At 55.8% G+C, this 26,292-nt stretch overlaps 1 protein-coding gene across 1 annotated transcript in view; it reads left to right on the top strand.

Moving 5' to 3' along the window:
• The window catches only part of KCNQ1 (potassium voltage-gated channel subfamily Q member 1), a 320,110-nt gene that overhangs the window by 218,054 nt on the left and 75,764 nt on the right, over positions 1-26,292 (top strand). The window contains exon 12 of the mRNA XM_035013527.1: positions 23,164-23,239. Coding sequence (XP_034869418.1) covers positions 23,164-23,239 — 76 coding nt within the window. The remainder of the gene's footprint in view (positions 1-23,163; positions 23,240-26,292) is intronic.

Below are 26,292 nucleotides of genomic sequence, written 5' to 3'. Positions count from 1 at the left end.
GCGGAGGCTGGACAGAGCGAAGACGCTCAGAGCCACTCCTGGGCGCAGAGCCTGTGCGCATACGTTCGGCCCACCCTCTCTGTGGCATCCTGTCACCCCTGTGTGCCACTGTCCCAGACCCTAAAGATATGAAAGTCAACAAAGGAGACAGAGTCCCGTCCACAGAGCTTAGGATTTTTCCGGGAGGGCGGCAGGGAAGAAGGAGTTTCCATAAAGAGAGGAGAGGTCCTGGCCGGGCGGCAGATGGTGAGAGCGGGGCCCCGGGGGCAGAGACGGACAGCCCCACCACTCGGGGGACCCTCCGTGAGCAGGAGTTGCAAATGGTGACCCACCCCTTGTGTCCCCCTCTGGCCTCGTCTGTGCGGTCAGGAGATACTCTCCTGCATCTTCTTGCATCATTTACAATTCACCTTCTGCCACATAGGCCTTCATCAGGGACACCCCCGTGTGCCGGCCGGGGGGCCAGTCCCGCTCCCCCCCAAGCGGTGGCCCCCCCACCTCCCAGCCTCTCGAGCCCGTCCCTGGTGGGGGGCGACGTTTTTGCGGTCAGCCCCGTCCCCAAGCCTACGAGGAGCGTGACCAGGGTCCCTCCTCTGCACCAGTGGTCTCCTTTCCGGGGGACACGCCAGTGCCCCGGAGACCTGCTGCTTCGGTTTGCAAAGAGGCCCCATTGCCGGCAGCGCACCTGCCCCCTCCGCCCTGCACGTGACCTCTGTTAAAGTTTGACTTGCCTGTTCCGGACATTTGTTCCTTCATGGCAACATTATTAAGTTCCTTAATTTCAATAGGAAGTTTGCTTGGGGTTGCATGCATTTACAGGTTGAATGTGGGGGAAATGGAAACAGTGTATCGTGTTCTCTCGTCCAAGAGTCAAGGAGTCTCTCTGAGCGGCTCGGGTCATCTCCTGAGTCCTCCCCTGGGGTCTGGGAGCGCCGCGAGGAGCCTCCTCTCACGGGGGGCTGCTTTATGACCCCTGACAACGCACCCTCTCTAGGCTAGTTGGGCACTAATTTCCCTCGGAGCTCCTTGCTGGGGCAGAGGAGGGCCACGGGACTCTCTCTGGCCGCCACGGTGGACACTTTCGTCAGTTCTAATAATTGATCTGTTGGCCTTGCTGATTTCTTAAGTAGATGATCTTATCAGCTACAGATAAGGGCCGTTTTCTCTCTCCCAACCCTCACGCCTCGTTCTTTCTTTTCTTGCATTAAGTGGAATCTACCTGACACAGGGTGGGGGCCCTGGGAGTCCTTGTCTTATGCTAGGTCTTAATAGAAATGCATTCTCCTTTAATTAATAGGTTATTGACATTAATAGAAATGTTTCCTCCACTACCGGGATGGTTTGCTCTGGCTTTTGGTCTATAACTTTACCAAATTAAGGAAGTTCCTTGCTAGTCCTTTGCAATAGGAATTTTTATTTAACTTTTGAACTTTATGAAATGCTTTCTGTACTAAGGGGTTGTGAAAATGACCTGCCTCCTACTTGTGTATGGCCCGTGAGCGCGGGATGGTCTTTACATGTTTAAAAGGTTGGAAAAAAAAACAAGCAAGAGATGAATAATAGTTCTATGAAATCCAAATTGTAGTGTTCTGAGAGGTAAGCGGATTCCGCCCCCAGCCCCGGGCCCTCCCCTGCTTACCGCCTACCGCCGCATTCCGACCACAGCAGCGGGGTGCGGGGCACGCACGCTCTCGCTCCACGGCCAGTCCCGGCACACGAGGCCCAGCGGTCAGCCGTTTCTCATCCCCCCTCGCCCACCCCGTCCCTGGCACCTCCCGTCCTCCCCACCCTGCTCGGGGGGCTGGCATCCGGGGGCACCCAGACCCAACCCAGCTGACGAGGTCGTGGTGCGGGCCTTGCTTGTCCTCAGACTCCGTGCTCCCCGAGCTCACGCTCAGCACGCGATAACTCAGGCCGAGCTGGTGGCTCTCGCCGTCTCCCCCGGCATGTGCTCCTGCCCGGCCTTGCCTGGTCATGGTGCCACCGTGGCTCACAGCGGTCCCACGGTCAGGGCAGGGCCGGGTGACAGTGCCCGTCACACAGCGGGAGGCGGAGGTCGGGGGGGACTGTAGAACAGATTCAGAATCACGGCATGATTCTGAAGGTCGTACGGAGAGCTCCCACACACCTCCTCCCTCCCTCCCCACCGTTGACATGTTGCGTTAGGACACTGGGTTGGTCACAGCTCACACTCCAGCGCTGGGACGCCATTGCTAACTCGAGTCCGTACTTCACTCAGACTTCCCGGTTCTCCCTGCCGACCTGTTTCCATCCCAGGATCCCGCCCGGGACCCCACCTGACATCCGGCCGCCATGTCTCCTTAGGCCCCTCTGGGCCGTGACAGTTTCAGGCTGTCCTTGTTTTTGATGACCTTGACGGTTTCGAGGAGGACGGGTTAGGTGTTTTGCAGGATGAGCTTTGGGCTTCGGGGAGGAAGACCACAGAGGTGACGCGCCCTTCTTCCCCATCGTGACAGGGACACATGCGGTCGGCATGTCCGTGATGTGTCTTGATGCCCGTGATGCTGGCCTGGGGAGCGCCCGTCAGGTGTCTCCACGCCACACTTGCTCCTTTTCCCTCTTCCCTCTTGTCTACGTGGACCTGCCTGGGTTTGGCTCTGGGGTCCTGGGATCATCCATCCGGTTGACCCCCGTGAGCCCCCGGGGTGGGCAGATTCAGGAGGAGACCCTCGGGAGAATGAGGCTTGGCCTTCGCTCAGATCAGAGCGGTGCCCTGGCGTGCGGGGGCGGGGAGCCGGGCCGGCAGACAGAGTGTCAGGCCAGACGTGGGAATCCACACATGGCCCCTTCTCAAAGGCGGGTGCTGTCCCCGGGGCCCCTGCGGGGTCCTCAGGCCTCTTTCATTGCGCACATCCGAGCCTAGCCTGGCCCATGGTGGAAATGCAAATCTAATTAGTCTGGCATCGAGCCCGTCTTAAAAGTATTAACAGAGCCTTAAACTGTGCTGTTGGACGGGGATGAAGAAACGCCCCAGCGAGGAATTACCGGATGGTGACAAAGCCCCAATTTATTAGTCTTCTCCAATGGGGGCTGTGCGAAGGACGTTAATTACTTTAATGGGACTTATTTTGCTTCGTTGCCCAAAGTAATTGGTTTATTAACCTCTCCTTTCCTTTGGGGGGAGGGAAGGCAGAGGGCCGAGTGGTGGCCCCGGGAGAGCCTTGCTCCGCGCTCTGCCCCCCAGCCCAGCACGCCTGACCGGCCGCGGCCCAGCCCCCAACCCCGGGCGGGCGGCGGCACCCTGTCCCTGCTGGCCTGGGCTGGAGCAGCCCGGCACCGTGGCCTTGCTCTTGTGTGCAGGGCACTCGCTGTGTGTCAGGCACTGGGAACGCAGCTGTGAGAAAAGCAGGGCCCTCAAGGTCTTTGCCGGGGCCCCACACGGGCGCCCCCACAGAAAGTTACAGTTTCGGGGAGGCCCGGGCCCGAGGCCGGAGCGGGCAGGACAGGCTAGAGGACAGGGCAGCGGCGGGGCAGGGGAGTGGGGGGCAGAGCAGCCAGGCGAGGAGGGGCAGGCGGAGGCCGGGGACAGGGTGCACAGGGCAGGCCCGGCGGGAGGCAGGTGGGGCCCCCCGGCCCCGACTTCCCCAGCCTTCAGCTGATAGCGGTGATAGTGTTCGCTTTTCAAAAACAGTCCCTCTCAGAAACTGGACCGGCCACTTCCCCGCCTCCCACAGGAGGATTCTCCGGGAAGACCGCTCAGGCCGGGGCGCTGAAAGCGGTATCTGATCTGCAGAAATCGGCATGAGACCCGCGCTCGGGCCCCAGGGCCTGGGTGAGAGGCCGGCTCTTCCCTCCTGGACACACAGCACTGTCCTCCCCAGCCCCCAGGAGGCCCCTCACTACACAGGGCAGACCCTCACCCCGACGCCCAGCTCCCCAAAGAAGGCGGGATGAGGCTGTCTCCTTGTGTCCCTAGACCAAGGGTGGGGGGAGGGGACACAACGGACCCCACGCAGCCTGCTTCTCGGCTCAGATCCCAGGGAGAGGGGTTGTGTGTGTGTTGAGGGGGCGTGGGGCCAGGGCTGGGCCCTGCCGGGTGCCTCCCTCAAGTGGGGCTCCTTGGCATCCTGCATGCCCCTCGCCCCAGGTGAGTCGAGGCCCAGACTAGAGGCCTCATGGAGGCCTGGGGCTGGGAGCCTCTGTCCCTGCATCACCGGGAGCCCTGGCTGGTACCTCACGGTCTGGGCCTACGGATCACCTGCCACGTGAGAGGGACACATTAGGCCTCCCTCACCTCCACCGTGAGCTTCGGGAGCTGGGTCTACAGCCACCCCCCCAGGCTGGGGCGTCCACCTCCTCTCTTTGCAATTGTCACTTTGTCCCTGAGTTCAGCTGTGCACTGAGGGGCCAGCCCTTGGCCCTCTGTGCTGTGTCACACACAGGCTATTTGGCCAGGGCGGGGGGGGGGGGGGGCCCCCCGGGGGCGGGGGGGGGGGGGGGGGGGGGGGCGGCCTCCGGAGCCAGGAGAGGGGTATGGGCTGTGCTGAGCAAGTCCCCACTGCCACTCTGGGGACCCAGAGCAGCCCCAGGGCCCCTGGGTTAAGGTGAAGGGGGCTTTGGCAGGAAGGAGGCTCAGTGCCCAGCTGGGCGGCCCAGAGATTCCCAGCTTAGCTCCGTCACCCCCCATCTGGGGGCCCGTCCACTGAGCACACCGGCAGGACCGGTCCGTGGATGCCATGATTTCCAGGAGGTGCGGGCTCGACAAAAGCAAAATGGCCTGAAAGTCAGGCCAAACCTCCAGGGCCTTGGGCTTCCAGATAGGAGACACCAGGGGAGTGGGGCGTGTTTGAGAGGCCCCAGCTGGGGCCAGGCGACGAGGAGGGCAGGAGGCAAGCGGAGACCACATCCCCAGAATCCACGCGGTGTCTCCCAGTCTGGTGGGGAGAGGCGCTCTGGAGGCGGGTGGCTCTGTCTTCACCAGCCTCGGCTTCCTTCTGGGCAGTGGGAATAAGGGAGTCGTGGCACCGTGCATTCGGAAGCCCAGGGCCTGGCTCCCAGTAGGTGCCTGGGGTACCTGCGGGGGTGGGGTGGGGAAGGAAGAGAAGGGAGAAGGGCAGGACGGTGGCCTGGTGCCACGGCGTCTTGCTGGGATGCCGGGGGCCCCACCCAAGGTTTGGTAGGTCCAGAGTCCAGCTGTGTGGGGAAGGGCAGGGCCCTCGGCGCAGGACCGTGGTCATGGGAGCTCAGGGTGCAGCGTGGGGCTTGTGGGTGGCCTGGCAGGTTAGGGAATCTGGGGCTGGGGGAGAGAGGCAGTGTCCCAGAGGGGGCCTTGCCCTCAGACGCAGGAGTCCCACCACAGTGCTCCACAGCAGACCCTCCCCCGACGCTCTCCGTCATGGTGCTGAGGGGCTAGGAAGGGTGCCCACGGACCGTGGGAGTCCCACGCCGGCTCTGGGGTGACTTGCAGGAAGAAGGGCGGGGGGGCTCCCTCCTGCAGGAGGGCGCCTACTCTGCCCCTCCTGAGGGGCCCCCGGGGGCCTGGCAGCACCTTCTGGCTCCTGACCCCCAGGGCTCACCTAGCCCGTGAGCCCCTGCTCCCCACGTCTGCAGGGCACTGCGCGGGCCCTGCTTCCCAGTCTTTGCGTCCTGCCAGGGAGCCCGAGCTGTGGTGGGGGTGCTGGCCGGGGACGGGGCTTTGGGAAGGAAGTGCACACAAATCACTTTTCTAGAGGAGAATCCGTGAGAAGCCCATGTAATTCTTCCTAGACGTGAGGGGTTTTCTCCCCTTGTTTTGATCAACAAGTCCCAGTAAGTCATTCCAGTGAGGCCATTACCGACGGCTCATAATCTCCCGGGGCTGCAGGCGAAATGGGACCCCCTGGCTCTTTCGCTGAAAACACTTTTCTTGTTTTCTTTCTCCAGCGTGCTGGAAACAGGCCAGCTCGCCAGTTCCATTAACTTAATGAGGGCTGACAGCCTGCAACAAACGTCCCTCATAATCTCCCCGGGATTTAAATGGGGTCCTCCCAGCCGCCTGCTCACACCCAACCTTTCCCGCTGTCTGCACGCCCAGCCCCTCCCGGGGACAGAGGCGGCACAAAGATGCGTTTCTTCACCGGCTCCTTCCAGTGACCCCACACAGGCAGCGTTGGGCTTTCAGGCCGACGTCCCACTGGGGGCGCAGGAACCTGCTCCCCACCCCAGGGAGGGCAGAGCCCAGCCACAGTGTCTTCTTGAGAGCTCGGAGCTGCGTGATCGTGCCGGCTCCAGGGCCCTGTGTCCCTGCAAGGCCACGTCCTTGTTATGACACAGCCTGGCCCATGCTCTGTTTGTGGGGCCTCAGGCTCCTGAGGCCTCCAAAGCCCGGGGAACTTTCTGGAACCAGCCGAGGCCCAGCCCGGAAATCGGTGTGGGATTCTCTCGAGCCCTCCTCCAAGCTCCCATCTCCTGTCCCTTGCTTCCAAGGGCACCGCCAGGCTCTCAGAGGAAACGGACCCCAGCACTTTGGAGAGGCCCCGGGTCACGGGGCAGGGGGTCTCCGCAGGCAAAGGGGGAGGGAGGATTGAGCCGCGGGGTCATTCCTCGAGGACCAATGTGGGCCACAGCCGCAGGGTCCCTCCCCCAGGAAACAGTCCCCTGATGGAGGGACTTGGGGGGCAGCGGGGAGGGGGCGACGCACACCTGTTCCCAAGCTGCCCGATCAGGGTCACACTCAGCTCGGCTCCTCTCTCACGTCACAGGCCCTGGCATGGGGGACGTGGCGCCAGGCAGAGTGGCAACAGGAGCCGCCTCTGAGCCGTTCCGCTTCTAGCTGGCAGGGCAGACGGTGAGCAGGAGCGGGTGTCTGGGGGAGGCGATGTTTGATGGTGTCTCTTTTGGGGGGAACCGCAGACAACACTGTCCATGTCCTCGGCCACCGCCGTGCGTCCCCTGCTGCCCTCATTGGGCCATCAGCCACAGTGGCCTTGTGTCCGTGACTCCTTCCCTGCCCGGGTCTTTTGCATGGGGTCCTCCCTGCTGACCGCCGTCTCCCGCCTCCCCTCATCCCTACGTGATGTCCCTTTCCTGGGGAGGCCTTCCCCAGGCGGGCTGCTCCTCACCATCTTGGGGATCTCTATCCCCGTGGCTTGCCAGGCAAAGGTGGCTTGGGCCGGGGGTGGGGCAGGGCTGTTCAGGGCCACGGCGTTCCCGGCAGTGGTCACTCCCCTGCCCAGCTGGTTTCAGCTCCCCAGAAGGCCCCCCATGCCAGCCCCCCCAATCACCTGCTCCCTTCTTCTAGCCCCCGGGACAAGGTGGGTGGCAGGGGGCCGCACTCACTTGGGGTTTCTGTGCTGTTTACTCAGACGCCACCACCTCTGTGGCACCTCTCTGAGGCGCCTTGTACCACACCGCACGTCCTGAGAGGCCATGCAAGGCAGGGCCTGCTCTTCCTCGCCCCTGCTTCTACCGAGAGGCCCCACTCTTAGCAGGAGCTTGGGCCCTGGGGGGAGGCACGTCGACTCGCCGTGGGTTGCCCTGAACTGCACCAGATTGGAGGGACCTGAGTCTCCCGAGCTCCGTGGGCGCTGAGGCGCCGAGCTGCAAGCTGGGTGGGAGTGCCGTGGATCGGAGCTACGTGGAGCCGGGTTGAGTTGGGAAGTTGCAATGAGTAGCTCGTTAGCCTGACCTGTGTTGGGTGGTCTCAGGGGGCCCAGTAGGAAGCCCTGATCTTGGGGAAACAGAGAATTAGTTCCTTTCCCTTGGTTCTGGGACATGTTGAGACGAGTTCCCTTTGCCAAATCTGTTTCGGTCACCTGTCCTGAGGTCCTCGAGGAATTTCACTGCCAACCGGGGACCAGCATGGGATTGCTCTGATTTCTGGATCATCGGTATGAAAACAATCTTACACCGACCTCAGAACCGTACGCGTGTGGTGACTCGTGATGCGGCAATCTGAGGGGACGGGACTGCACGTCACCTTGCGCCCAGAACGCCTGCAGCGCATGTTGTATCTGTCTGGGCATGTCAGGAGGGGCCCACAGGCCACCCCAGAGTCTGGATCTCACTGGGCAGGCAATAGGGAGCCATGGCAGGATTTGTGGCGGGCGGGGCTTATGGATCTGCAATCTGTTCATTTGTCTCTTGGCCCAGGAAGCCCCCCGTGGCAGCCTTGCTGTTGGGGGACCAGTTGGAAGGGAGAGGCTCGGCCAGACTGGGGAGTTAGGAGGCCTCTGTATCTGCTCGGGGAGGGAGGAGGCCTACGGCAGCCACATTCCTGAGGCTGCCTGCCTGGGGGCCCTGAGCCCCCCAAGAAGGAACCCCAAAGAAGGCCGTGCCCTGGGCAAAGCCCAGAGGGCTTGGGCTGTCCCCCCTCCTTCCCTGTTCTCCAGAGAAGCTCCCAGCACCTCCGTGTGCCTCCCCCAGCTCCCGCTCTCGGGAGCGGCCTGGGACACTCTCCACACCCTTGTGTTCACAGGATGGAGCGCCCACCACCACCTAGGTTTAGAACATCCTCGTCACCCCCAAAAGCAGCCCTGCACCCCTGCACAGTCACTTCCCTTCTCCCCTGGGGAGAAAACACTAATTGGCTCCTGTCTTCAGAACCTTTCACCCAGTCTGTGTCCTCTCACTTCGTGGGATGTTCTTGAGGTTCACACGTGTCATGGCAGGAATCAGGGGCAGGGGGAGCAGGGAAGTCTGTGGACCCTCGGGCACAAGAGGAGGTAAAACTGAACGACCTGCAGCCCCGAACCAGGATGTCCAGCTGCGGGGAGCCGTTCCCCTGGGGGACACTCGGCTTTGTACAGGGCTGTGTGCTCAGCCTGAGCCCCAGCTCGGCAGCTCGGTTTCCATGGGCATCCTGAGCGCGTGAGGTGGCAGGTCCCATTCCTGAGCCGGACCCGAGTCTCGAGGCCAGAGCCCCGTGGCAAGCTTCCTCGGCCCACAGAGAGAGGAGCCACAGGTTCAGGCCTTCCCGCCCCGGACATGGGGGCCGCGGGGGCTCTGAGGGCTCTCGAGCCAGGGCTCATCACCCGCTCCCACCCGGGCTCAGGCCGCGCGGGGCATGGGGAGCAGTGCGGGCCATGCAGCCTCAGCCCCGGCGCTGGGTGTGAGCCTGAGGCAGTGACATCAGATTCCTGCGGCACTTGGCACTGCGGGGGGTGTGGGATAGAAACGCGGGATGGAAACACGTGCTGGGCTCTGGCCAGGGGGGACGGTGGGGGGCGCCTGCCATGTGTACAAGAGGATGGAGAGGGTTTGAGGGCGGTGGGGGGGCCCATGGTGGGAGGAGGGTCTGCAGGGAGAGCGCAGCAGCTAGCCCCCGCCTCGCCTGGCTGGGCCCTCTCCCCCTGGGGCGGCTCTGCCCGGAGGTGGTCACGGCGGGCTGGGTCCGGAGCCAGCACGGGTCAGCTCTGGGGCAGCAGAAGACAGGTGCAGTGTCTCGGTTGCCCCCTGTTTCACCTGACCTCAGAGCACAGTGGCTTCTCTGACCTAGGCAGGGCCATGCCCGGGGAGACTGCTGGTTCCAATTACCGGGATTGCACAACCATGGCCCGCGGGGTGCTATTTGTGAAGTCACCTGCCTGGGCTGCGGACTTTCCCGCCTGTACCCAGAGCCTCAGGCTGGAGCTGCCCCAGGAGGGCAGGTCACGGGTCGGGGGGGAGACTGCAGGGCCCAGGTGGATGGCACGTGGACACAGAGCCCAGCACAGGCTGGGGGCGGCCTGGACACCCAGCGCCTCAGATGGGAACCTGAGCCCGGTGGGAGTGTGACCCGGCTCCCCTGGGGACAGACCCTTGGCCCTCAAACCAGGTCCCACCAGCAGCCTGAGCAGTGGGGGGGGGGGGGTCCCCTGGGAGTCCCAGATGGAAGGGAGGCCAGGCCATGAGGAGGGGCCGCCCTGCTATGACGGTCAAGGGTCAGGGGTGCCACACAATTGGGCACAAGACTCGGCACTGCTGCTGACCGAGAGACTTGTCCCCCTGGTTGGTTCCGTCCTCTGTCAGATGAGGGTGAGGCTGACCACGGCCTCCCACGTTCGTCCTGAGGTTGAAACCAGCGAGGGTTTGGAAAGCATGGAGCGCGGCGCCCAGCTGCTGCCACGTAGGATGGTGGCAGGTGCCTGGTCAGTAGGCATTCTGGCCTGGGAATGAGAGGCAGACCGTGGAGGAAGGAGAAAGGAGAGGAACAAGCAAAGCCGGATGCATAGGTTTTATTTCGTAAGGAAGGCAACCCCTTTGGACTGATTATAAAGTATTGAAAACGGGCATATGGGATGTAGAGAGAATAGAGCCTTTTCCTTCACCTGGCCCTCCGGCTTTTGGGGAACTTTCCCCCTGAGTCCCCATCCCCAGGCTTGTGTGGAATGCTTCTCAGTGATTCGGTACCCCCAACCTCTGGGAGGTTCCAGGGACATGCCCGGCCCTGGGACCCACAGGAAGCGGGTGGTCTTGCCTTCAGTGTGGCGATGCCAGGAAACCAACACAGGACCAGACGTGACTGACCATGAGGCAGGTGTTCTTAGAGCTTGAACTGAGAGGTCCCTCCTCTCAGACCCCTCAGGCCTCTGACGGGAAGGCGACAGCATCCTGCTGCCTCCCACACCGTTCCCAAGCCCCTTCCTTTGGAGAGACCTAAAAGAAAGAGTCCCCAGAGTCAGCCACTTTTCAGGGGCGGGAGAGCAAGGGCCCTGGGAGACTTGAAGGCTGGTTAACAGAGATGCTCCTACAGCCTCAGCGAGGGGTCCTTGGGTGTAGACCTTCAGGGACAGTCAGCACAGGGCTGGGCCTCGGGCCGCACCAAAAACATCAGCCCGTCTCAGACAAGGGTCGCCCCCTGCTCTCTGTTTCAATCATTTCTATTCATTGCTGTGATTCCCTCCCCTCTGCTTGCTTTGGGTTTAATTTGCTCTTCTTTTTCTAGTTTTCGGGTAGCAACTGAGATCACTGGTTTGAGACCTCCCCTTTCTGTTAATGTAATCATGGAACACTATAAATTTCCCTCTAAGAACTGCTTTAGCTGCGTCCCTCAAATTTTGATATATTGTGTTTCCATTTTTTGTTCAGTTTCAGATGTTTGCATATGGCTGGAAGGAAACGTCCTGCAAAAGTGTGATAGAATTTGGCATAAGGCCACCTGGGCCTGATGTGTTCCCTTTAATAGTTGCAAGCTTGATTGAGACGTTTTATCCCATCTTTATTCAGTTCTAGGGAGTTAGAATTTTTTCTAAGAATGTGCCCAATTCTATCTAGGTTTTCCAAAATTGTTGGCATATAGTTGTTGAGAATATTCTTCTATTACCAGTTTTATCCCTATTTGTAGTCATTTCTAACTTTCTTTTGTACCATTTTTATTTGCATCTTGTCTCAGTCAGTCTTACCAGAGCCTTGTTTGTTTTGTTAGTTTTTTAAAGAACCAAGTTCTACCGTATTTAGAGATTCTCCAGTAAGACTTTCATGAAGGGAAAGAGATACCATACTCAAAATAAGACACTCCACGTTATAAAGATGTCAATGCATTTCTTCCTACTTGATTTACTCTAATTCCAGTAAAAACCCCAACAGGTTTTCTTGTGGGACTTACCATGATGAGTCTAAAATGTCTGTGGAAAAGCTCAGAGCTGAGAGGAACAAAGACCTTCTCAAGGTGGCAGGAAAAATCTTTCTCTCCTGATGTCAGGACTTGGTGTGAGGCTGGGCTGTGGGTGCGAGAGTCGACACTCAGCCCGGGGGATGGAGCAGGGAGCCTGAGTGGGAGGCTCTGGGGTGTGCCAATGGCACCTCGGGGCACTGTAATAGGTGACGATCCACAAGGGAAGAGGCGAAGGGCCCTGCCTCACACCGTATACAACAACGCAGATATAATCCTTACAACTCTCAGAACATGAGGGTTACTTAGTAACTTTCGACTCTGGGCGTTTAGAACTCTTTCTTGTACATCACCCCAACACGTTGACCAGGACAGAGGAATACTGATAAAGTTGTTGCTAGAAAATAAGAGCTCCAGTTCCTCAAAAGGCACCTGAAAGACAGGGAGGTGATTAACCAGGATTTGCATTTGTTTTCTGGTGTTGCTGCAACCAGTTACCTCGAACCTAGTGCCTTAGGGCAACCCATGCTGATGGTCTCTGGGTCCCACAGGTCAGAAGTGGGACACAGTCCGACGGGTCTGAGAGGTGTCGCAGGGCTGGTTCCTCCTGGCGGCCCTCACAGGAAAGCTGTCGCCGGGCCTTGTCCAGCTTTGGGGGCACCTACCGCCGTCAGCTCGCAGCCCCGTCCTCCTTCTCCACAGCCAGGACGCTGCCACTGTCTGGCCCCAGCTCCCTCTAGCCACAGCTGAAAAAGCTTCTCCACTTCTAAGGATTCTAGCATCTCCTGAGCCTGGACGGAGAATCCGGAATAATCTGCCCAACTCGCGGTGCTTACTCTTAATCACGTCTATGGTCCCTTTTGCCTTATAAGGTAACAGAGTCACAGGTTTTAGGGTTAGGGCATCTTTCGGAGAGCCTTTGTCTGCCTGCTACAGGGGCAGGTATTCCCCACACATAAACTGACAAACAACTGCTGGGGCTGGGGCGCCGGGGGGCTCAGTGTGTTAAGCGTCTGCCTTCGGCTCAGGTCATGATCTCAGGGTCCTGGGATCGAGTCCCATGTCGGGCTCCCTGCTCAGTGGGGTGTCTGCTTGTCCCTCTCCCACTGTGCTCTCTCTCTTTCTCTCTCAAATGAATAAATAAAATCTTAAAAAAAAAAAAAAAGCAAAGAATTTGTAGGTAGACAGGTAGGTAGGTAGGTAGAAATTATATAGACAACTTACATCTAACTCATCAATAAGAGCCCAAGGAGCAAAACAGGAAAACGGCCCAGAGACGTGCTCAGCCTTCCAGGTGGAGGAAGCGCCCGGAGCCAGTTGGAGCCTGAAGGCCCTGTTCACACTCATTTTGCTGGCCTGAGTGATGAAGGCTGATCATTGGGGGTGCAGGCTGGGCTGTGGGGCACAGGGTCTCCCGCACTGCTGAGGGCGTGCACGGCGAGACCACCGCTTTGAGGGATAGTGCATCATCACCTACCAAATTCAAATCCACACAGCCGATGACCCAGCGGTCGCCTGCCTGCCTGGGTGACACCAGAGGAAACGCCAGTCCGTGCCCAGCCCAAGGGGGTAGTCGAGTGTTGCCACGGTGCTCTCCACAAGCCCAACGCCTGGCCTCCAGCCACACACCCGCCGCAGGAGGAGTGCGAAGGAACTCGGAATATCCACACGACGGAGTATTTTCCGCCATTCCCAACAAATGAACCAGAGTGACATAGAGCCGTGTGGCTCTTGGCAACATCATACCAAGGAAAAGCATAATGCGTTTTTATGAGGTCTAAATCACTAAAATAAAAAATATATGCCTGGGAGGGGGGCTACATGTAGATTTGATAAAATGACATCAATGGGAAAGCAAGAATGTGAGGAACACAGATTTGGGAGGATGGTCACCCAGAGTGCCGAGGCTGGAGGATGAATGAGTTGGGGGCCGTCAGGGTCTAGCTTTTATTTTGAGTGGTGGGTTCCTGGGGTTTTTTTATATTATTAAAAAACCACAACTAATTATGCAACAATGTATAAAAAAATGAAACACCACAACCAAGTGATAAGTCAAGCTGGTTCAACATTCAAAAATCAATTAATGGAACGCCGTCATATCAATAGGCTAAAGAAGAGAAATCATACCCTATCAAGTAACGGGAAAAAAGCAAAGCACAAAATCCAGCACCCACCCAGTCCTTGTCTCCGTAGGAGTGAGGGGTTCTCCTTTCTCAGGGCAGAGAGGAGGGGGTGTGCGGCATCACCACCCCCACCCAAGACCCTGGCCCTCCGGCCTTCCCAGAGCCGGATGGGGTGGCCAAATGGGTCCACCCTCCCCTCAGCAGGTGGGGCAGCCGACGGTCTGGAGGGCAGCTCAGCCCAGGCAGGTGGGCACCCACCCTGCAGCCTCAGCACCTCGAGGGGACCGGAGCCCAGGGGTCTCCTGCAGGGGTCTCCAGGTCTGCATCCGGTCACCTGTCCCACCTGCCTGTTCCTGTGTCAGAGGCACCAGAAACGGGCACGAGGCCACCACCTGCCCAGGCCAGACGCAGCACAGAGAAGAGAAAACCCTCCTCGAACGGAGCCAGACAGACCTGTCCCTTGCCGACCGAGGAGTCCTTTGCCTCCAGCAGGGAGGCGGCAGGCAGGGCTGTCCCCAGTGCGGGCCAGACCAGAGTAGGCCTGAGCGGAGCTGGGCCAGGCCCTGGCACCCCAGCCCCAGCTTTCTGCAGGCCTGGCCAGCTGCTTGGTTGCAAAGGCTGTGACTTGGTTCTGCAGAGCTGGCCGAGGTGAGCAGCTTTGAGAAGCCGCTGGAGCAGTCACCGGCCGTGGTCTTTTGTTTGAGTGAAGCAGGATCTGAGGAGCCCTGAGCATTGTCCCGGGACCCCAGGCCGTGGCCAGGCTGTGGCAGTCGCCGCCAGTGGGGGGCCCTTCACACACAGGTGTCCGTAAAGCCCCAGCCCTCCACCTGCCCCGTCATTGCAGGTGATTGAAAAGAATCAGGGACGTGAGGCCAGGGTGACGTCCCCTGCCGTCTCAGGCCCGGGTGAGGGCTTCATGAGGCCAGCGCCCCCCCCCAGAAGGGGAATCTCTGCGACCCGGGGCCTCCCAGAGCCCGAGTCAGCTCCGCCTCCAAGCCCTGCTCACAGGTGCGCGCGCGCAAGTGCATATGTGAGTTTGTGCATAAGCTGCTGCCCCCTCCTGCACAGAAGTGTCCTATTAACACCTGACACGGTGCTGTGGTCGGAGCAGAAGCCAGGGCCGGCCTCCGCGCCCGCCACCCCATGCCCCGCTGCCCCCGGGCTCACCCACTCTGTCCTGGGGAGCACCCACAGCACCTGGGGCGGAAAGCCAGGGAAGGCTGGGGCGTCCGATGGGCCCGCCTCGGGCGATACAGAGCTGGCCCCGCACCCGGGCCAGCATCACCCGCAGATCAGAGGGCCGCCCGGCACTGGGGGCGGGGGGAGGTGCGGGGAGCCGGCTGCTGGTGGTCCCTCCCTCAGGTTCTGCCCATCCCCGCCCAGGCTGCCCACACCGGGGCAGGCAGAGCCCTGTGCCCAGGCAAGGCTAAGGTCCCCTCAGAGCCTGAAGGTCCCCCGGAGCTGCCCCACACCCATCCTATCCCTACTGTGCCATCAGCACCTTGGTGGAGCAGACATCGCCTGCTGGCCCGGTCCCACAGTCCCCAGGCCCAGCACCCCCAGTCTGCTGGCCTTCCCTCCACCTGCTGGCTGGGAGCTCGGCCCCAGAGGCCTTCCAGCTGGCCATTTGGTTTGGGGCTGACCATGGGCCCTGCACCTGTAGGGGCTGGAAGATGCTTGGGGAGCGGGGAGAAGGAAGGACAAAGGCTCTGCGTGCATCTGAGCCTCACAGTCTTCACAAGGGCCCACACCTGAACAACCCTAAGAAGACGGCTTATCCTTCTCCATGCATCCAGGAAGATTCCTCAGGCTTATCCATGCAGCACCCCAGCCTCCCTGGTGCAATGAGGCCTTCTATGGCCCCGGGGATCCCCCTTTTTGGAACTGGAGCCACCTGTGGGCCCGGCTGATGGCTGCAGGCTGGCCAGCCTGACAGCTGGGGTGCAGCTGAGAGCTTCAGAGTCCCATTGCCCTCAGCTGGGTGTCCTCCCCCACCCATGGGGTGCCATTCCCTCTCTCTGCTGAGGCCACAAGAACTGCCTGGATTTTGTAGGGCCCTTTTCCCAGCTGGAACCCCATGGTGGCACAGAGGGTCCTTGCCCGGCGACCTGGTGCCCACCTCCAGGGGTTTACCAGCTAGCCCCAGTGGCCAGGGCGGGGTCCTCTGTGGGTACCAGCGGCGTGTTCTTTTATAGCGCTGTATGATATTCCCCTACAGGAATACACCACCATCTGCTTCTCTGTGCTGCTATAGACATTTGCCTTTGAGTTTTATTTTCTGTGAGTAAAGCTGCCATAAACATTCTGATACTGCCTTTTGGCGGACGGGTGCACTGATTTCTCTGGGGTGTGTATCTGGCAAGACAGATGCTGGGCCAGGACATGGGCCCATCCAGGGCTACAGCCAGGCCACTCTCCGGTGTCGTCAAACCAGCCCACGCTCCCACCAGCAGCACAGATGGGTCCGTTAGGCCCCATCATCTCTAACGCTCGACGTTGTCAGTCTTTTTCATTCCGGCCACGGTAGTGAGCGCATGCAAGTGCTTCATTCTAGTTCTGATCAGCATTTCCTCGATGAGTAATGGTGTTGAGCACCAGTTCATGGGCATGTGGACATCCCTTGTTGGTGAGGTACCCGTTCAAATCTTTGGTCTACTTTTTTTTTTAATCATGTGATCTTTTCCTTATTGATTTTTAGGAATTCTAGATATATTCTGGATACAAGTCCTTTCCCAGAAAATGTCCTTTCCTAGCCTGTAGAGTGTCTGTTCATTCTCTTAATGATGTCTTTCGATGGAAAGAAACTCTTTACTTTAAGGAAGCCCCATTTGTCAAATATTTCTCTTTTATAGTTAGTGCTTCTTGTGTTTTGTTAAATCGTGGCCTTTCCCAAGGTCACGGAGATGCTCCGCTGTTCTGTTCTCCAGGCTTGATTGCCTTTGCCTTCCTATAGGTCTCTGCCCTCGCTGGAATTACTTTCGTAACTGGTGTGTAGCAGGGACCCACAGCTCATGTTTTTTTCATATGGATGTCCAATTTGTCCCAGGGCTATTTATTGAAAAGAACATTCTTTCCCCAGTGGACTGAAACAGTGCCTTGGTCATAAACCAGGTGACCACACATATAAGCATTTTCACCTTTGGATGTTCCATTCTTTTCCGCGGAAGCATTCATCAATCTAATCTAGTGCCACCTTATCAATAGTGCAAACTAAGACCACCTCCAGTGATACCCAGTGTTCATCCTTGACGCTTGACAGTGAGCCTTGAACTCTGTGTACATCCTCCACCTTTGTTCTTCAAAATCGTCTTGTCTGCTCTTGGTTCTTCACTTTTCCATAAATATTTTAGAATCAGCTTGAAATTCCCCCCCAAAAAAAATATTTAAAAAGAAAAGCATTCAGAGACTGATTGGAGTCACGTTGAATCCATACCTCAAAATTAGCACCTACAAATATTAAAACTTCCAACTCATAAACATTATATCCTGAATTAATTTAGGGCTTCTTTCCTTTTTTTCACTAATGTTTGGTACTTTTCTGTGTAGAGACCTTGCTCGTCTCCAGTAGATTTATTCTCAGGCATTTTATGGTTTTTGATGCTGCTGTTATTGGCATCTTTTTGTTTTATTTCCTCATTGTTACAAGCATATAGACCTACCAATGATTTTTTTTTAAGGATTTTATTTATTTATTTGAGAGAGAGTGAGAGAGAGAGAAAGAGCACAAGAGTGGGGAGAGTCAGAGGGAGAAGCAGACCCCCTGCTGAGCAGGGAGCCCGATGCGGGACTCGATCCCAGGACTCCAGGATCATGACCTGAGCCGAAGGCAGTCGCCTAACCGACTGAGCCACCCAGGCGCCCTGATTTTTGTATGTTGTCTTTGAAACCGGTGTTCTTGCTAAATTCATTCATCAATCAAAGAGTTTATCTGAAGATTCTGAAGATTTTTTTTTAACATCTATGATTACGTTGTTTGCAAGTAAGAGTGGTCTTAGTTTTACCCTGTCCCGTGATTCTGTCTTTCATTTCCTTTTCCTTCCCTTGACGCACTAGCTGAGACTCTCAGGACAACATCAGGTAGAAAGGGTGACCATGGACAACCCTGCCTTGCTCCCTCTCTCAGAAAGAAGGTGTCCTAATATTTCACCGTTGAGTGTGACGTTAGCTCTGCTGGGTTTTGTCTTGTTTTGTGTTTGTATTTGTTTTCCGCATAATAGAGTTCCCTTCTATTCCTGCTTTCCTTAGAGTCGTGTTTCTAATTAGGAATGGCTCTTGAGTTTTATCAAGTGTTTCTCTGCATCTTTTGAATTGATTATATGTTTCTCCTTAGACTTATTCTGTTGACTTTATTCTGTGATTATAGAACAAATATAATTTATTCTTAACTTATTCTGTGGCCAATTATGTGGGTTTATTTTCAGATGCTGATGCAACCTTGGATAACTGAATTAAACTTCATCGATCACATGTCTTTATAGACAGCATTGGGTTTAGTTTGTTGCTATTACGGGCAGGATATTTGCCTCTATGTTTATGAGAGAGATTGGCTGGTGATTTTTCTTTCTTGAAATATCCTGTCCAGTTTTGATATAAAGGCTATGCTGCTTCATAAAAATCCTCCAGAAGATTTATATAAAACTCGTATTAGTTCTTCCTTAAATGTTTAGAAGAATTTACTGGTAAAATCACCTAGACTTAAGGTTTTATTAGTTTGCTTTATGCAAAGATTATTAAAATTCCTAATTTAATTCATGTGATTATGGGAAATTTGGATTTTTTATTTCTTCTTGTGTCTGCTTTTATATATTATGTTTAAGGAATTGATATATTTTAACTAAACTATCAAAATTACTTTTGTACATAATGTCCTCTGAATAGAGTTTTTAACTCCTGAGTCTGTAAAGAAGTTCTATTTTTGATGCCTGACATTGGTGATTTGCATCCCCTTATCCCCCAGTCACTCTTGCCAAAAGTTTGTCAATTTCATTAGTTTCTTCAGAGAATCAAAATTTGGCTTTGTTGTTTTTATGTTCATTTAATGTTCATTTTTTATTTCATTGAGTTATACTGTGTATTATCTCTATCTACTTTCTTTGAGTTTAATTTTTTATTTTTTTAATATGTTGAAAGAGAGTTTGGCCTCCCTCTTCTCTAATGTATACGTTAGGTTTTCTCTAAGCACTTACTTTACTTCATGGTACCTCAACCACTTATTTAGCTGTGATAGGTGACCTTTTTATTATTATCCAATTTAAAATACTTTCTGATTCTTACTAGATTTCTTCTTTGACCTTGGGTCATTTAGATTAATTTCTAAAACACTTAAGGATTTTCTAGTTATCTTTTTCTTATTGGTTTTCGTTTAATTTCACTGCAGTCAGAGAACATACATATATGATTGAATTTCTTTGAAATTTGATGGAACTTGCTTTTAAAGCCCAGTGTATAGTCTGTTCGGGTAAATGTTCCATGTGCACTTGGAAAGCTTATGTACTCTTCAGCTACTGAGAGTGGTGTTCTGTGAATGTTGATTAGGTCAAGTTGCTACTCATGTCATCCAAATTCATCTCTCTGTTGATGGTTTGCCTGCTCTTCTATCAGTTACTGACAGAGGTATATTCAAATCTCCCACCGTGATTGTGCATATTCTTTTTAACCTCTTAGTTCTGCCAGTTTTGCTTTATATATTTTAAAGTTATGTTTTTAGGTACATACAGATTTAGAACTTATATCTTCTTACCAGGGTGGCAGCTTGTTAAATTATGAAATACCCATCTTTGTCTCTGGTTATATTTAAAGTTTACTTTGTATGATACAGTTTACCTACACCAGCTCCCTTTGGGCTACACCATGATATATATTTTTCTATCATTTTGCTATCAACCTCTCTATGTCTTTATATTTGTGTAAAGATTTATATATAGATTTATAAGCAACATCTAGTTGCCTTTTGAACCCTGTTTGACAGTGTTGGTCCTTTCATTGAAATGTCTTCTCCCCTTGTAGGGCATGTACTCCACTGCCTTACACTCCAGGTCTGTCTCATCCCTTCTTCCTTATCTCCTTCCATGCTTCTTCTGGATTAATCAAATATCGATACTATCTCATTTTTATTCTCTGTTAACTTATCGCTTTTACATAGTTCCATTATTCCATCAGTGGTTGACACCCTGACTCACTAGGGTTGACCTCAGATTAGCACTTCTACCATTTCCCTACAGCCCGAGGTACTCACAGCTGTGTGACTCCATCCGTACCCTCTGCCTTTTATGCTATTTTTATCATGCATTTCTGCTCTGCATATACAGATGCAGGTATGTATACAGTTTTTAAGTGCATGCAGATTTAGGGTTGATACCTTTCTCCCGAACCAACCATTGTTTAAAATTATGAAATATCCCTCGGTCTCTAGTAATATTTAAACCTAATGAAGCATTACCATTTCAGTCAATACAAATTTAAACTTTCTCATAAATCTGTCCTTTTATGTGTTCGTAACTCCTTCCTGTATTCCCATGCTGCCTTCTGGGATCATTTTTCTCTGCCTGTCGCCCGAATCATTCTTCCAATGCAGTTCTCCTAGCAGTGAATTCTCTTGGTTTTGGTTTCAGCTTCTTTTTTTTATTGTGGTAAAATATACATAACATAAAATATAGCATCTTAACCATTCTTGTGCATAGCTCAGGGGCACTAAGCACATTCACATGTTGTGCAGCCATCCCCACCTTCTGTCTCCAGAAACTTTTCATCTTGTGAAACTAAAACTCCATCCCCATGAAACACTAACTCTCTGTCCGCCTCTCCAGCCCCTGGCTCCCACCACCCTGCTGTCTGTCCCTATGAATCTGACTCCTCTAGGGACCTCATCTGAGTAGAATCCTACAGAATTTGCTTACTTTAATTTCTTCTTCATCTTTAAGGGTATATTTATTGGGTCTAGGATGCTAAGTTGGTAGTAATTTTCCTTGAGCACTTTAAAGATGGCACCTGGCAGGGCTCTTGGGTGGCTCACTCGGTTAAGCATCTGCCTTCAGCTCAGGTCATGATCTCAGGGTCCTGGGATCGAGTCCCTCATCGGGCTCTCTGCTCAGCAGAGAGCCTGCTTCTCCCTCTTCCTTTGCCCCTCCCCCTGCGCATGCTTTCTCTCTCTCACTCTCTATCTCAAATAAATAAATAAAATCTTAAAAAAAGATGTCACCTGGCTTTTATTGTTTCTGTTGAAAAGCCAGTCATCAGGATAATGTGTCATTGTCCCCATCCCCGCCTTTGGTCTTAGCAGTGTTACTCTGATAAGCCTGGGGATCCAAAGAGCTGCTTGCATCTGCGGCCTGATGTCTTCCATCATTTTTGGAAAATTCTCAGCCACTGAGTCTCCCTTTTGTCTCCTCTCCTTCTGGGATTCCACATGTGTAGGAATCCTATCTCCCACATCTTGCATTTTTTCAGTATGTTTAATTCTATTTTGTCTCCATGCCCCCACCTGGCAATTCCCTTTCAGTTCACACGCATTCCTTTCTTGTGCGTCTCCTCTGCTATCAAATTCATCTGCTGCATTCTTAATTTCCAGTACCGTCCTTTCTGTTCTAGAATTTCCATTTTATTATTTTTAATACAGATTTTATTTCTCGGGTGAAATACTCCATCTATCTTCTTGAACCAATTAATCATGGTTATTTTAAAGTCTTTATCTAAAAGCTCTGAAGCAAACCACAGCCATCTGTTCACTCATGAGCCTGTGGGTCAGCGTTTTGGGCTGCTCATCTGGGTGGTCTCCCTTGGGTTCATCCAAGCAGCAGCTCGGCAGGACCGGGTGGTCTCAGCTCTCCTCCACGTTGCTCTTCCAGCAGCCTGGCTCAGACATAGCCATGTGGCTGCAGCATTCTGACAGGATGACAGCGGGAGCTACGAGGGCTCTTGAGAACATGGTCCACTTCCACCATGATGAAAATGGACCCCACCTCTTGCTCAGGGGAACTGCAAAAGATCTTTGATCTACACCAGGCTGCCCTCGGGCCATAACTTTTTGCATTCCTCCCAGGGCAAAATTCACTCACCCCTCCAGGACACCTCAAAGTATCCTCCAATTAATGACGGCAGCATACTCTAGGTCCAGCATCTTAGGATCTGCCATTTTTTTCCATCATCTGCCCAATGCCTGGTCTCCAAACCAGCACCATATGTTTGAGGATCTTGATATCACTGGGCCCCATGTGGGGGTCCTAATTTCTTTATCTGCAATCTATCACCGCCTAGTAAACGACACCTAAATGTAGTGGCTTAAGACCACAACCCATTTTCTTGCTCACGATTCTGTGGGTCAGCAGTTTGGGGTCAGCTCCTTGGGGAGATTGTTGTGCTGGCTTTGGGTGCATGTTCATGCAGATACAGTCATCTGGAGGCCGACTGGGGCTGAATGGTCAGAGATGGCCTTACTCACATGTCTGTTGCCTGATACTGACTCTTGACTGGGGTGCCTCTCAGCCACCCAGCTCAGTCTGGTTCACGTGGCCACATTCCAAGAGCACATCAGTTATACACAGTGTGACTTCCCAGCATTCTTTTTGTCAGAGCAAGTGTCAGTGTGAGCCCAAATTCAAGTAGTGAGAAAACCAACTCTATCTCCTGACAGAGGAGCTACAAGCATTTGGTCCACTGAATCTTCCACACCTTGAGATCTGTTTCTGTGGTCTATTTTTTCCCTTGGCTTTCAGGTTTTTCAGTATAAAAATATGTAAAGGCTCCATGATACCCTAGAGATAATTTGGTTTTCCTCCAGCGTATAAAAGGTGCAGGGCAGAGCACTGTTCCTGGCAGAGGGTTGGTCACGTGCAGTCTTGGCGGCCAAAGCCCCACCACCTCCATGTGGGTGTAGTTCCTTCTAGACTTAGGCATGTCCTCAGTCGTGTTTCCTTTTTTGATGTTTCTAGAAAGATCTTTGTTTCTAGAAGGATCTAGGTTTCTAGAAGGCACTTGAGAGGGGAAACAATGCAACCTCCTGACAGAGTGACTCTGGTAGTAACTGTCTGGCTAATTTGTCCTGTAGCCCCTACATTTTCCAAGTGTGTGCCCGTGTGTGGGGACATAGAATGTTCCAGCTGAAAGGGGCCTTGGGGGCCCTCTGTTTGCACTCCCTCCCCATTATACTGGTAAGGAGCCTGAGGCCCAAGGGTGAAAAGAAGCTTCCGTGGTTCTTCTGTGCATCAGAGGCACAGCCCATGTGAACCCAGGACACTGACTCCCGCACCATTTCTGAGCAACGGGCAAGGCAAGGGTCCCTCTGGGATCATCCCGCTAATTAAAAGTCTCTTGCCTCTGGCCTGCCCTCCTCCCCCACCAATATGGAGCCTTGAAGTCCTCCATCCCATGGGGTTGGACATTCTCTGTGTCTCTGGAAGGGCCCAGCCTGCATGCAGCGGGAGACACTTGGGAATGCGCCAGGTGTCTGAAAGTGCTGGGCACAGGATGACGGTCACAGGGGGCCACTCACGCCTCCTCCATTCTCCACCGCAGGCTGCGGGAGCACCACCGGGCCACCATCAAGGTCATTCGGCGCATGCAGTATTTTGTAGCCAAGAAGAAATTCCAGGTGAGTCCTACACTAAGCCCTTCTGCCCTGGGCCAGGTGCAGGAGCTCCTCTCCCACCCACGGCAAAGCCTACAAGGCCTCCATACCCGGCCACACCCTAGACCTGACCCTTCACTCACCAAATACCCTGAAACGACTTCATTGTCTGTCTCTAAGACAGCATGCCCCTGGAAGGACCCTGCCCCAAGGTCCAGCCTAAAGCTGCATGCACGCAGAGCCTCAGGGACTCAGCCTTCTCTCGCCCAATTGACTGGCAGATGATTCAGGAGTGACAAAGAGGGTGCCAAGTCTGCCCCACATCACCTGGGCAGGAAGTGGGGTCCCCTCGACTCCAGAGCCCTGTCCCCCAGAGTCAGTACTCTTGGCCCTGTTCTCCCCCCGCCCCCAAAGGGAGTCAGGAGAACAGAAGGGTAGCCTGGCCCTGCCTGTGCCCCAGGGGGTGGCCCCCCTTTATAGGGAGAGGGAAGGTCTCCTCCATTGGTGGAGCTGGAGCTAGAGGGTTGCCCTTCCCCATCCCCTTCCCTCCAGGGCCGGGTCTTCAGCAGCCGCCCCTCGGAGCGCCTGGAGCCTAAGGGCCCCAGAGAAAGCCAGCTGGTAGCAGGCTCAGCTCCTTCCTTCTGCTGTGGGGACAATCCTTGGTCTGAGGAGGTCCCTGGCTCAGCCTTCACTCTGAGAGCATGTGGAATTCAGAAACGGGGACCCTCAGGGGTGCCCATTCTCCTTCCAGAAGGCCTGGCCACCGTGCTCCTCCCGCTGACAAGCGCCGCGTGCAGCCCTCGGGGCTCAGCAGCTGGCCACCGTCTCAGGGGTGGATCACACACACAGTCCCTCGGTGGTACTCTGCTGCCTGTCTGCCTGATGCCCCCGGGCAGGGAGGCCATTCACCGCCAAACTGGGACAAATTGTGCTGAGGGTCCCACCAGGGCCTGGGACTTCTCATTGCCCAAATACACGAGGCATGGTAAATGCCATTCTTGGCTGGCACCCGGAGGTCCCCCTGGCGATATCCTGGGGAAGACGTGATGGCCCCAGAGATCTAGAGCATCTGAAGTTCATGGCCTGCCTTCCCAGAGGCAGAGGGGCAGCTTGGTAGGGCAGGGAGCTGAAGGGGCGCTGGAAGAGGAGGGGCCCGCCTCCTGGCAGCACCAGCACCTTCCTGGTGGGGAAGGGGCTGCAAGAAGCCCCTGCAGGGGTCCACTCTGGGCAGCATGGGGGAGGCCCTGGGAAGGGCCAGGATGTAGTACCCTCACTGGCCAGCAGCCTAGCAGTGACAACTAAAACCCCAGACATCAACCTGGTAGAGCAGGGGGCGGGAGTCGGGGGGGGGGGGTGGTCAGTGGGGAATCTTCTAGAATGGGGATGGCCCCCACCCGAGAAGCCAGCCCACTGAGGCTCCAGAGCAGGGCCCTGCAAGGCAGCCTGGAACCCACTGCCCGAGGCGCAGTGGGAACTGGGGGGCTGTACCAGGGTGGGCAGTGGGCTTGCAGGGTTTAGGGGCACTCAGCACAGCAGGCAGAAACTTGAGGCTTCTGGCAGGCCAGGTTCGGGGGTCACGTGGGCAGCTTCCAGCTCAGGACAGAGTTTGTCCTTGGCAGATGGGTACCCACCATGGCTGGAGCTGACTTGGGGAGCACCCCGTCCCCGAAATGCAGGCAAGAAAACTGCCCGTGGGCATCAGCAGGGGCCCTGTACTTCCTTCCAGGCTGGGTGTCCCCTTTCCTGCTCCGGACGCAGGCCAAGGCCCTGCGAGTGGCCCCCCAGAGGCAGGCCGGGCAACCCTACCTTCCCTGCTTCCTGCCCCACCCTGTGCCCAGGACCCTTGGGGCCCCCGAATAAAACAGGTGGGACCCTTTGAATGGAGATGCTCCTGAGAGCCTCCCCGTTTGCCCTGGTGGGGTACAGAGGCTCTCGAGCAAGGCGGGGGCCTGGGGCGGCCTCAGCCTCACCGGCTGGCCCTTGTTGCCACAGGGAGGAGGGACCCACGGGGGGAACGGCCGTGGTGGGGGGCGCCTGGCAGTGAGGAGCTCTGCGGGCTGCAGGGCAGCCTCCACCCCAGGCCCAGCTGTCAGGGATGTCTTCCCTTCCCCCATAGCAGCCTGTTTGTCTGTCTGCATGCACCCCGCCCCCGTCCCCGGCCTCAGGGGCTGCAGACGTGGCGGGTGGCCCCCCGCCCCCGCCCCCTGCCTCACTGCCTGGCCGATAAGTGCCCGGCGGGCCGCCCCTGTGTCTGGCCGGAGGAGCCAGAGGCTCTTAGCCCTTCGAGTTTGCCTTGAACTCCCCTGTCCACCGTCGGTCCCTCTGGACAGCCCTGCATTATCTCGGCTCATCTCAGGCTCCTGCTGCCACCGCCAGAGGAACTGAGCTCTGGAGAGAACGAGCGGAGATGGTTTCTCCAGCGGGGCCCCAGGCCGCCCCGGACAGAGGCCCCCAGGAGTGCGCACCAGACCCGGGGGGACTAGCAGCTCCAAGATAAGTCTCAGGGCGCCTGGGGCCCCGCCGGGACATGGGTCCTGGGGGTCAGCCAGGCGGCACTGAGCCTCCTGTGGCCTGGGCTCTGAGCCCCCCTGCCCCCCAGAGCCGAGTCCAGCCGCCACCCCTCTCCTGCGGACACACGCTCGGGCATGTGCTCACACTCCCCCCCTCTCTCTCTCACACTCTCCCTCTCGGGCCTTCCCAGAGACGTGTGCACACACACAAGCTCCTGACACACTCAGGTGCCCACATTCACCTACAGGCAACGGCCCACGCTCTCCAGCCTGTCTGGGAGCCCAGCCCAGAGCTGTGCTCCACCCCGCCCCGGGCCAGGCCTGCACCCCCCAGAGCTCTGAACACAGCCCGCGCCCCGGCCCAGACCTCGCTGGCATGCCTGCAAGAGCCTCAGGCCTCACAGAGCCCTGTGGCCCTCAGGAGGCTGACTGTCATGACCCAGGGCCACCTTCCGTGTGCACATTGAGGAGGAGCGCAGACTCTTACAAAGGGAGGGGCGGGGCTCAGCACCTCATCTTACAGAAGGGAGGGGCGGGGCTCAGCACCCCCAATCTTGCAGAAGGGAG

Source organism: Mirounga leonina, unplaced genomic scaffold (assembly GCF_011800145.1).
Source record: "Mirounga leonina isolate KUSES-001 unplaced genomic scaffold, KU_Mleo_1.0 Mir_166, whole genome shotgun sequence".
NCBI classification, from domain to species: domain Eukaryota; kingdom Metazoa; phylum Chordata; class Mammalia; order Carnivora; family Phocidae; genus Mirounga; species Mirounga leonina.
This window is presented reverse-complemented; position numbering and strand designations above follow the sequence as displayed.